The following is a 12,977-nucleotide window of genomic DNA, read 5'->3' as shown; positions in this document are numbered from 1 at the left end:
GGCGCGTCACAGGCGTTGCCATGGCTACAGCCCTGGTGCGGCAGCTGTGGTAGAGAATACCTCAGGGTGCCGGAGGGGGGCCTACTAATAAAGACCATCATACATGTGGGTCTGTGCGCTGTATGTCAGGTGGAGCAGGGAAGCACTTACTGAAGGGAGAGGTTTAGGCTACATTCACACCGGCACCAATGTGCGGTTCTCAAGCCGCGCTTCCGTGACTCAGGCGGGTGCGTCACCTGCGTCAGAGGGTCACAAGTGCTTACCATGGATTCCAATGTGAAACACCGCATCGCACGGACATCACACTGCATACAATGTCTTCGGCTGCTTTCACACACAGTGGGACATCTGCGCCAAAAATCTGCAATGAAGTCCACCCATTACACAGAAATGGGTGGTAAACATGCGGTCGCAGATAAGGGTGGTCTCACCAGCGGTGCGGGTCCGGTCTCCTGCTCCATTATGGGAACAGAAAAGGAGAATCCCCATGCCGAACGGCTCCGTCTTACAACAGAACCAAACCGCGCTGAGCGGACTCCATTTATTATAAGGCTGCCTGTCTGCGGGTGTTGCGGTATCCCGCCACGGGAGCCGCCGCCCGCGAGCAGAAGCCAGCAGACGGATCTCCGCAGTGAGCCCATCTGACGGATAAGCTGACCACGGATAATCGCGGCAATTCGCACCATGCTGGGATTTTCTGGCCATGAGCGGAGAATTGCTATGCTTCTCCGCTCGTGGACAGGGGGCTGCGCTTTCCATAGCAACGCTATGCGGAGAACGCAATGCAATAACGCCCGTGGACAGGCAGTCCATGGACAGGGTCCATTCAGTTTTCGCTCGGCTGCCCGCCATTTTACCAGCGCTTTTTCTTCAGCTGTGAATCCACCATAAGGCCTCCTGTTCACCAGATATTTGCTGCGGAATCAAGGTCCAGCGTCCGCAATGCGGATCCACAGCAAACACCGCCCATAGCAAACTATGGGAAAGGGATTCTTCCTGCACTCTTTCAGAAAGCAACTGTGGTTTCCGCAAGTGGAGGGATCCATTTTTGCGCAGATTCCGCACAGACGGCTTCCATTGAAGTCAATGGAAGCTGCCCGAACCTCGGCCCTTCTGCAATTGACATTGTGGATTCCACATCAAAAGCAGGAGTTTAAAAACAAAAATCTGAACTGCGCATGTCCGACGGCGAACCGCGTGGACCATCCGCAGTATAGATGAAACCGAACGCAACGCAAGCAGGTATACACCAACGCCACCGCTCGCAGGGCCGGATTCGGCTTGCAGAGTTCAGCTCTGCTGAGTGCAGGAGGCCGAAGGGCTCATTCACACAACAACATTGGTTTTATCAGTCTGCAAAGCCGGCAGCGAGTGCCGTGTACATGACCGGATCTCACGCACGCCGTCACGCCCAGTGCAACTTTTTATTTTTTTATTTTTTTATTCCCCACTTTGTTTCATAACAGGGTTGCATGTAAATCGCTGCCCATACAAACATAGGGGTCACGCTGAGAGCGCATGCTGCGATCTTATTCGCACACGTACCGACAGGCTAGTGTCAAAGTTTCTGGTGTCATTTTGCAGTGTCTGAAAATCGTGACCCTCTGAAGCATTGGATCCTAATGCATTCGTTCAGATGGGCGATTTTCCTACGCATAAAATCCGCCGTCCACAAAGCGTAGCACATTTGCTGCAAATTCCGTCCACTTTTACACATGGCCGGTATAGATCGGTCAGTCATCTAAGGGTTATTTCCATGGGCGTATGCATAGAGCGGCGTGGGTCTCTCGCTTAGTATTACACATACACAGCCCTTTCGCTCTGCCACCTACAGGTCGAGCATGCACTGCGCATGTCCAGGAATCGGACGTCATGGACACGCGCAGTGTGATTTTAAATCCTCACTCCTCCAATTCCCACTCTGTTCAGAGCGGGGATGTGTATCGAAACGCTGCCTTCTCGCAATGCCTGCGTAGGGACAGCGTTTCAAAACGGAGCTCATAAAAGGGCTCCTTATCGTACGCAGAGAAAGAGCGTGCTGCGATTTATTTCTCTTGTGTATGTAAATACTGTGTGCATGGAAAAAAAAAAAAAAAAAAAAGTCCATTGACTTCCATCGCCTTCATTCACCACGTATCACACATGCACGTAATACGCAGTGGAAAAAAAAACTAAACAAAAAAAACAAAACAAAAAACTCATGGACATTAGCCCTTGTATAGTTGAAACAGTATTTAAAAAAAAAAAAAAAAAAAGCACTTCAATAGCAGAATGCAGCTTCATGCTTGTTTCAGGCTGGGTTCACACAGGGCGGATATGCCATGGAAATTTCATCCGGGATTTCACCGCGGCAAATCCGCCTGCGGCCGCTAATCCCGGTTTTCGCCAGCCATGTGGACGAGATTTCTCAGAAATCTCGTCCACGGAGGATGGCGAATCCATCGCAGCAAGCCAGCGGAAGCCAATGCTGTGGCGCGAATTCGCTGGCTGCAGCATGTCTATTTTTTCTTTTTTAAATTCCACTGCGGCCGCGCTCTCCTCTATGGGGCACGGCCACAGCGGAAGAGCGAGCGGCCAGGCAGCTTCTAAGTGCCACAGGTTTTGAAGCAGCGTTTTCCCCGGTGGAAATCTGTCGTTTTTTCGCTGTGACCAAACCGCAAGATTTCCGCCAGGAATCCGCGTGTGAAAACCCAGCCTGACAGTGAAGAAAGCCATGGTAAACTGCAAGCTGCTTTCAGGTAAAGTTTTTGATGCGCTCTTAACCGCATCATTTAAATGTGCCCCAAGGAAGATTCTTTGCAGTCCAGTTACACTGGAAGACTCGTAAATATGCCTCAAAGTAGATAAAGTTACATAAGCTTATTCTAGCCAGTGATTGATTTGTTTCTATTGACTCCAATGGGACTTTTCAAACACTGTCTGTTCTACGTTAGTGCGTTTCAGTGATTTTTTTTTTTAAACGCGCCACTTCACCCATTGCAAAAATGCAATAAAAATGCTGCTGAACGCATTTAAAAAAACACAGGTCAAAATCTGTGTAGAACGGCGTGTATACAAATGCAGCGCGATTACCAACGCCGTGTGCGAGAGCGGCCTGAAAATCATTACGTTGTGTACACACACAGATTCTAAGCAAAATCCAAACTGAATAACCACACATGACTTTGTCGCAGATAAAATGAACGAAAACTAGGGTAAAATAGCAGCACCAAATGCAGATTTGAAGATCCCGAGTGGATTTTTTCTGCTGCTGAATGGGGTTTGCTAATAGCCATTTGCTACCATTGTACTTTACTGCAGAATACACCCGTCTACAAGACCTCGCAGAGACATGTTCCAAAAGTAGCATGACTGCAAGATGCGAGGAGTGCCAACTCATCTTTGATATAGACTTCAGGGACTTGGGGCGCTCCCTACAGGGTGCATACGGCTTAACGTGGTTCTCCGAGACTTAAAGGGGTATTCCTACAACAAACGGACCCTTATCCACAGGATAGGGGAGAACATGCTGATCGGTGGAAGTCCAACCATGGGTATTCCCACCAATCCCAAGAGTGCAGCCCTGGCACATCCCAGACTGTGGGCAGCTGGGGATGCCAATACGCACTTCTGCTCCATTCAAGACTACTGGAAATAGCGGAGTGCTTGCACTCTACTGATCTCTGGCAGTCCCATAGAGTTGAAGCACACATGCTCAACCACTGCTCCATGCAGGTTCCTGCGAACTGCGGAGTGAGGAGGAGAGGGAAACACATGATCCCCATTCTTTCCAATTGCCATAATGCACCTGAACGTGCCACTAGAAACAAGAGGAAGCTCAGGAACAGCCCAGCAATTTGCAATATTCCAGGTGAAGTTACTGCAAATTGGCCACAGTGTGTGCAGCCACCCTTAGACTCCACCAAACATCATCAATGGGGTTTAACTTCTAAAGTACAGCTCCCAGACCTGGTTATCCGTAGGTCTTTAGTCAGGCCGGCTTCTCCAGCACACAAACCAAGCGCTATCCCTGGGTAAAATGAGGCATTAACAGGCTGCTGGTACTACCTGCACTGGCATCACATTTGTAGGTTCTCTATTGCTAACAGCACGGCTATTGGTTACCCCTGCAGCCAACCAGCTGCTCTGCCATGATTGGAAGTAGCAGCTGAATAATGTGGGATGGACCATAATGAGGATTTGGGCTCCTTCACATGCTTCTATTTTACAGCATTTAGGGCCCATTCAGAGAGGTTCATTTTCAGACCATGAGCTGTCTATATATTTCATGGACATCCCACACACAGGCGATTGCTATATTTCGCTACGAGTAAATCGTGGCAAAATTGCGTCCTTTTTCCAGCAATTTTTGACTGTCAGTGCTGCTGCTTACATTTTTCTCGCACGATTTAAGGGTGCATTCAGACGATCATATATCGGCTGGGTTTTTACGCCCAGCCGATATACGGCGTCCCTCTCTGCAGGGGGAGGAAGCTGGAAGAGTCGGGAGCAGTGCACTGAGCTCCCGCCTCCTCTCCTCCCCTCGCCACTATTTGCAATGAGAGGGGGCGGAGCTACATCTGGGAACGTAGCTCCGCCCCTGCCCAGCTCCCTTCCCTTGTCCATAGCCAGCAATGGGAGTGGGCAGGACAGAGCAGAGCTTAGCTCCGCCCCACCCCCTCCCATTACAAACACCGGAGTGGAGGAGAGAGGCAGAGAGCCGGTGAGGGGGAGGGAAGATGGGGACTGCTCAGATGGAAGTGTATATCGGCCAGCCATGAAAACACCGTCAGATATACGCTTGTGTAAATAAGCCCTTATAGTAGTGTGGTGATACTAATTATGTCAACTTTTTTTATTTTTTTTTTCTATTTATATGAAAACTGGAAATGTTTTTTTTTAACGTTTAGTATTTTTTATTCATACCATACAACTTTTTGATCACTTTTTAGTCAATCTTTTTGGAAAGGTTTGGAGGGGTGGTAACCAAAAATAGCAATTGTGTAAGGGACCTATCACAAGGGATATAATTATGCCGAAGGACACAGACAAATCTGCAGGTCTAGCTGCAGACTCTGATGCGGAATTCAAGGCAGGTTTTAAGCCATTTTCAATTGCGCATCAAAATCCGCAAATCTGATCAGCGCAGTCAAAAATGCATGCCAATGCAGCTGAAAACACAGTAAACGCCACGTTAAAAAACGCTTATAAAAACGTTGCCTTTTTTAATGCTGTTTTTACTGCAGGGGGTGAGGATGGAAGAGCCAGGAGCAGGAACTGAGCTCCCGCCTCTTCTCTGCACTATTTGCAATGAAAGGAGGCGGGGGGGGGGTGTCCGAGAATTAGCCCCGCCCCTGTCCCGCCTCTCCCCATTGCAAATAGTGCAGAGGGGCGGAGAGGAGGCAGAGAGGGGGCGGGAGCTCAGAGCACTGCTCCTGGCTCTTCCAGGCCCAGCCAATATACGTTCATCTGAATCCAGCCTTTGACTGCGTTTTCAGCACACTTATAAACTCAGCAAAGCAAGCTTATAATGCCAGAACTGAAAAAACGTAGTCGAAAACGCAGTAACCACATTCTACTGTGTTTTCAGCAGCACTGAAAATGCACCCTGTTCATTTCAATGGGCCAAGCATCACGTTTTAACCCTTTCCAATCCACTGTCTGACATCTGAAGACATTATGATTTAAGGCTGTACAGCTCCGATGTTGGAAGACATCCGTCGGGGTTCTCTTACTGTATATTGCCAGCCTCTCTGCTGTCAGAGGCTATCCAACGTGTCACCTCATGCAGTACTGGCTTTAACCAGCAGATAGCACCGTTGTATAATGGCAGAACAAGAGTAAGCCCCCTAGGAAAACCAGGATGGAAATTGGATTGGAAAGGGTTAAAATGCAGAAACGCATGAAAATAGAACAGACAGCAATTGAAAAACGCAGCGTTTTAGCGCATGTCTGAGAAGACCCAATTTAAATCAATGGTAGCGTTTGACAGCTTTTAGCGCTGCGCTGAAAATGCAGCGTTATATGCTTGTCTGATACTGGCTTAATCGTGTTCTCTGTGTGATTGTAACTGTTGGCCTGGAGACCTTTGTTAGGTCCTGGGCTGCCAGGACAACTGCGCAGTATTCCATGAATGTTTCGGAGTGGGTTGGGGGGGTTAATTGGGTGACATTGATGACACTGCTTACATGACTTGGTTGTTATTCACCACAACATCTAAAGTTTCCGTTGATTTATTCACATATTTGAAAATGTATTTTTCCTATCAGATTACTGACCGTCCGTGGCGGCTCTGACTCATAAAAGACTTCCCGAAGGGGAAGGCATAAAAAAAGGGTTGTCATCATGCCAAAAGTGTCTTGGTTCTCAGGGGTTGATGAGGGTGCGTTGGATACCGTTGGTGTGACCTCTAGTTGTGCATTTGGTCATATTTAAAATTGACCACTAGCTATACAATTCATGTAAATCAAAGTGATTAAGGGCTCATGCCTACAGCCGGGGCAGATTCCACCTACGAAATATCACAGCGGAATCAGACCCGGCGCCCCCCAGAGACCCTGAATCCATCTCACCGGATTCGCCGCCAGTGTCACGCCACGCGGCACATTGCAGCGCATGATGCAGATTCTCGCAGTACTTCCGCTGTGCTTATAGCATAAGTATCATGGGACAGATGGCTTCCACAAATTCGGCAGTGATCTGTCCGTGGGCATCAGCCCTACGGCCTCATGTCCACGGGCGGGTCAGATTCTGCATGCACGAGCCTGCAATGGAATCCAACCCTGTGTCTGCAGGCGACAGCGGCCGTGCAGATCTCTATTCTTCCGGGACATCTGTACTGCGGATGGTCTGCACAGCTTGGAAGCCATCCGCGGGGACCGCACTTTAATGGAGCGTGCTGCGATTTGATTTCCCCATCTAAAGGTTGGCATATCAAATCTGCATTCTTTAGTTCAGCTGCGGACGCCCATGTTTCTCTATGGGCGGCTTGTACTGTGGATCATCCACGTGGATTCCGCAATTAAAATCCGCCCGTGGACATTAGGTCTAAGGGTTTTCCAGGGTCAGACGAATCACATGTAAAGGTGTTAATCTCAGGATCTCCAGGGCTGCGTTCACACTTGGCATTTTTGCTGCAATTGTGAACATCAAAAGCACGCATTTCCCAAAGGCTGCACGTTTGGTTATAAACTGCACACAGTTACTAAAAGATATGCGCTGTTTTTAACAATGCATGCTATTAAAAAAAAAAACAACAGATACACTTTTTGATGTGATTTTCAGCTGTGGTTCAAAACTGCAACAGAAAACACCAGGTGAGAACAGAGCCTGCCCTTTGACTCTCCCATCAATGCTGTAAATAGAACCGTCTGTTATATACGTGTACGCAGCGCAGTTTACATATTGGTAAAATGTAATATGCGTAGGCACCAGCCAAAAAAAGCCTCCAATGACTGCTGCACGCTGTTTAAATAAAGTTTTTAATACAAACGAGTTGGCTCTGCCCCCAATTATAATGGTCACCGCGGCACTTCCGCCCAAAGCAGTGACGTCGCAAAAGAATCGCGTCCTGCCTACATGCTTTTGGGTCCTGGTGACGTCATAACTGTGCGACTCAGTCTGCTGGGAGCGCACATTGCCGTGCTGTGACGCCGTTGCGCCCGGTACGAGGAATGCCTCTATGACTTTATCTCCTGGGTTCCATCTTGCGAGCTGTTAGTCATCATCAACCTCCTGTTTCTCCTATTTTAAAGCTCAGTATGGAGGCCCCTAAGGACGCGCCTCCGCCGAAGCAGCAGCCTATGATTTACATCTGCGGGGGTAAGAATGAGTCTGCTGGTGATGGAAGTAAAGGGTTAACCACTTGATGATCATTTTTGCAGACTTGCTGGGAACAATACACTTTGCATTTACTAAATTGCTACCGTCTGTTACTGCCCTGTGAGGGGCGCTGCGTGTGGGTAAAGGTCTCCTGTATACCTGCACAGCATTTCTGACCTAAACAATGGCCACTGCTGGAGGGGCATGTGCCCACAGCTGTCCCTCAGTGACCCAGGAGATCAGTTATTCAGTGAAGCGCTCCGTATGTCCAGGGGCCCAGTTATATTGTGCGTATGTGACCACCGTGGATTCCACAGCACATATCTGTGTGCAGGAGCCCTAAAGCATGGTCCACATGGCTCACCATCGGACATGCACACTACGGCTTTCTATATATATTTTTTCCCGCACCATCACTAGGCGAGTGTAGGAAGACGTGTTTTTTGTTTTTTTTTATTAACATAGCATGTAATGAACAGTATGTGTGCGGACGCCGACCTTGGATTCCACAATGCATTCGTGTGCAGCCGACCAGGGGACCAGTTACCTGCCTAAAGCACCATAGACTAACGTAGAGTACGGTAAGGGAGCCGGCTGCGTATTCTGAATACTTGCCCACTTGGTTTTTCTCACAGTTCACGGACTGAAAACCTGACTTTTCCGAGTCCCGTGCGAATCGTCCCATAGACTTGTATAGGAAAGCACCCGCATGGGACTCAGGTTTTTGGTTGGCACCCAGACTTCAGCAGCAAGAACCCGGAAGTGGGCAAGTATGAAAAGTACAGCACCCAGCTCCCTGTCGCCGCGCCTAACGGCAGCACAGCTTGGTTTATAGCACTCTAGGCAGGTGACGGGTTACTTTTTAAAGAAAAATAATTGAAGAAACAGTTCTATTAACCCCTTAAAGGGGTTGTCCCGCGCCGAAACAGGTTTTTTTTTTTTTTCCAGAAGTGTATAGACCCACTTGCTGCCGCGGGACAACCCCTTTAAGGATATAGTCCTCCCGCCTTTTTTCCCCCCTATTGCTGGTTTCGCCTCATAACTTGTCTTTTGCCATCGACCTAGTTGTCTGAGGGCTTTTTGTGTGATTAGTTGTATTTTTCAATGGTGCTAGTTAATTTACTGAAAAACGAAACATTTTTTTTTTTTTAAGTGGAGTGAAACTGAAAAAAATGAAGGATTTTCAACACCTTTGGGGAAAGTATTGTTTTTACAACATACACAATGTGGCAAAAAAAAGAATACATTTTTATTCCGTGAGTCAGTATGATCATGACAAGACCGCATTTTTTTTTTTTTTTTTTTTTTTTTCTCAAATCTTTCCGAGGTCTTTCAGGATCTCTGAACACTGATCGGAGCATTTAAAGGGTTAACGGACGATCAGCGCTCTCACTGATGGTGGGTGTTGTCGGCTGTCAGACACTCCAAATCTCCCTATTCCTCTATAGCTCCACTTTCTGGCCTTTTGTGTGATGCGTGATGCAGTGTTGGTTACTGAGTCACCGCTGCACAGACCTCTGAACTCCCAGGTATCAGTAGTTTTTAGATTTTTCATAATTGTTCAGCTTTTTTTTTTCTTTGGTACTAGGTGTGTACAACGCTTGTGGAGAAAATCGCAGGCGTCCTCCGTTACAAACTCCTGCTCAGATATTACTACTCTGTCCTTCGCCAGGCCAAACACGGATTTCTCCATTTTCATCTTCCGCTATCCAGTGATCAGCAGGGGAGGAGGGGGGAGCACTACAAGGTCTCCGCGATACCCTATATTAATGATGGGCTCACCGCGATTTTAATCACGCGAGTGGAAAATCCGTATAATTCTCTGCTCGTGAGCCGTAGGCCGCGCTTTCAATAGTTCCCCTATGAAAAGCGTGTCATGCCAGTTCCACGTGCGATGATTTTTTTTTTTTATCTCTGCGGATCTCATAATGACGCCTCGCCCGTGGACAACCAGCCTAGAACATATAATATAATACCCCCATTGCTTAAGAAAAAGTCCCAACTCCTCTCTAACCTCCCATTGTCTCCAAACTCTCTGAACGCCGGGTCTACTCTCACCTTATTGGATATCTCTCTGATAACTTTCTTCCCAACTCCTTAAATCTGGTTTTCATACTCGTGTTTCACAGAAATTGCTCTTATGAAAGCATCGACTGACCCCTTCCCCCAAAGTGGTATCAGTTCTCTATAATGTGCTACATCTATCGGGTTAATTGCCATAGTTTTAAGTGTGCCCTATAATACTTCTCTAGGGAGGCCTATCGAAGTGCTTTATCACATGACAGATTGTCTCATGTGATGTGCACAAAACCTGTGCTAATGTGAAATCCATTCTTTTGAAGGGATTCATTCACACTAGCAACTTTTTGCTGAGAGGGGGGTGGGGAGGAAATTGCAGCATGTTTTATCTTTGAGCATTCCAATTTGTTTTCAATTGGACCTTAAAAGCCTTTGCATGCCGTGAAATGTGATCTTTCCCATTGAAATAAATGGGAAACGCGATCCTTTCACGTGTGGGAAAATCGCAATTTTACAGAAGTGATGCAATGCGAGTTGTTTTTTTTTTTTAATCAAAAAACACTTTGCATCAGCATGAAAAACGCATATTGACAATTGCGATATCGGGCTGAACTTCTCAGCCCGATATTGTGCTTGCCTGCTTGAATCTGGCCTTGCTCTTCTGTTTACCCCTCTTCTGCATTCTTCCTCAGAACCTGACCCTTTCTTCCTACTGTATCCCTCACACACCATTAGGCACTTCATATATGTACAAACATGGATAACAACTGTGTGTAATAAAAAATATATATATACACACACACACGGAACAAGCCCCTGTACCTCGTGTCACCCCTATCTTCTCATCAATTGTAAGCTCTTGTGAGCACGACCCTCTGACTTTTGTCTATACATGTACCCTTTAATTTGTAAAGAATGTGTTGGCTGACATTGGTCCGTAGGCTTGTAGTACGCCACTGCTGTTTTTTTCCCTCCTGTTAAGCCTTTTCCTTCTACTGTATCAGAATGTCACACAGAAAATGAAATAAAGTCCAGAGATCCCATCAGATGTCGAGAATGTGGCTACAGAATTATGTACAAGAAGAGAACGAAGAGATGTATCCTTTCACCAGTATGCGTTTCAGTCTCATATGGATGGCTAAACAGGCAAACACATTTTCCAGGATCAAACCTATTGGCGATCTATCCTCAGGATGGGGTACTAATTACAGATCGCACAGTTTCCCCACCAACCGGCTTTTCTACACACGGCCAGAACTGTTGCAGCGCTGTCAGTAGAGCAGTGGCCCGGTTTGGTGTGTTGTAGGCGGCCCCTGTGACTATTCAGGTGAACTTGCTGACTGCCAATAATTTGCATGCAGCGTGTTCTGTGTTGAATCTTTCCATGGTGAATTTTGCCATTAACATACACTAAGGTTGTCTTTCCACGGACATATTTGCACCCGCCATACGCAGCGCATAGAACCCACTGATTTCAATGGGTTCATTCTAACTTACATGTGCACGCAAAAAATAACAAAAAACGCAGCATGCTCTCTTTTAGTGTGCATTTGTGTACCAAAGGCACCATAGGGGTTTATCGCGGTGCACACCCAATACCCGCCTAATTGCACACTACCCTGCGTAATTTCACAGGAAATAGAACATATCTGGAACTAATAAGTCTCCATAGCCTTTTAATGCATGGAACCAGTGTGTTCCGCTCACATAGGAAACGTCCTCATCAGCACAAAGTACAGTAAAATCTGCGGCGTTCATGGTGGAAATATATCATGCGTTTTTGCGCATGTGCTCGTGTGAAGCTGCCCTAAGAGTATCTTCCTATGGAGGTGATCAAAATCTCCACCGAACTTGCTGAAAATCCTCAGGGGCCAAAATTGCATCAGATGGTGGCATCTCTGTTGTGGATTTGCTGCAGATTTCATCTTTTGCCTAGCAAAGGATCAAATACTGCCGCAAACAATCGACATGCTGTGGATGTAAGATCTGCACCGCAGGTCACTTCTACGGCTTCTTTCTACAGTGCGCAGATTAGATTTGCTTAAACCTTATCCACTATGCTGCAACTGTAAATACTGCAGATTTTCAGTGCAAAAACTCTATGCGGAAAATCTGCAGCATTTATACCACATGGAAACTTGCATTACTACACTATATTACTGTATATTAAACTGTTGCTTTTCCTTAATGACTTCTCAGTGGTTGTTTTTGATGCTCGTTGAAAAAAAATCTCCCGAGAGCCCTGGATCCTCTACTACCGCTACTAATCTAATCTTATTTTATTTGTTTTCTAATGCAGTTTAGCAGACGTCGTGGTGTGAAGTTATAAAATATTACATGCTTTTGTAATAAACATTTTTTTAATGGTATCCTAGCAGAACGGCCCTCTTGGAATAGTTTTACTCATTCTGTGTGTGTGTTCACTGAGCGTTCCACCGTACAGGACAACTGCAGAGAAGACAGAAGAGTCACAGCCGGCTCAAAATAAAAATGTAATTTTAAGTTCACAAATACATGTTGTGGATATCTCTCTCGTCACAAAAGCCTAAAGCCACGCTCATCCATGCATTCACAAAAGGCCGTGTTCAAAATTGTGGCATTTTATATTGTGTTTGACAGCAGCTTTTAACGCACCCCATCGTTGTGGTTGGATGATGAGGTACATTTAGAGCGAAAACGCACAAAAATAGAACAGACAGCGTTAGAAAATCGTGGTGTTAAAAACTTCACATTCGAGTTCAGGTCTGTAAGGCCCCATTGAAATCAACTAGAGCGTTCTTACTGTGATTAACGTGGCGTTCCGAACGCCGCTGGAAAAAAAAGGTCCAGTGTGAGGGTGGCTCAACGCTAACAGGATTTAGGGGGAGAGAGATAGACTGAAAATAAGTGACGCGAGGAGGAACCTTGTATGTGAGACAGCTTCAAGTGTTGGTAGGGGTAATTAAGGGAGATTTGAGTTTAAAGGGAACCTGTCACTTTGCTCTCACAGCACGATAAACTAAGTTATGTTGCTGTTGGAGGACATGACAGGGAGCCGGGTGGTGATTATTTTTTTTCTTTCTCTCAATTGGTTTTACATTTAAACAGATTACAAAATAAAGAGGTGTGACATGACATGACTTGTGTGCACCTTATAGCAGCAGAGACCTTTCTATAAA

The 12,977-nt window shown here is 46.6% G+C and overlaps 1 protein-coding gene across 1 annotated transcript; it reads left to right on the top strand.

Annotated features, from left to right (window-relative positions):
* The first annotated feature begins 7,557 nt into the window (after positions 1-7,557).
* Positions 7,558-12,193, top strand: POLR2K (RNA polymerase II, I and III subunit K). Its single transcript, XM_066578389.1, has 3 exons — positions 7,558-7,800; positions 10,824-10,916; positions 12,019-12,193. The coding sequence occupies exons 1-3, from the start codon at positions 7,740-7,742 to the stop codon at positions 12,039-12,041; spliced, it is 177 nt and encodes a 58-aa protein (XP_066434486.1). The 5' UTR covers positions 7,558-7,739; the 3' UTR covers positions 12,042-12,193.
* The last annotated feature ends 784 nt before the right edge of the window (positions 12,194-12,977 follow it).

This window comes from Eleutherodactylus coqui, chromosome 9 (genome assembly GCF_035609145.1).
Source record: "Eleutherodactylus coqui strain aEleCoq1 chromosome 9, aEleCoq1.hap1, whole genome shotgun sequence".
In the NCBI taxonomy this organism is placed as follows: Eukaryota; Metazoa; Chordata; class Amphibia; order Anura; family Eleutherodactylidae; genus Eleutherodactylus; species Eleutherodactylus coqui.
Note: the sequence above shows the minus strand (reverse complement) of the source record. Positions and strands in the feature narration are given on the sequence as shown.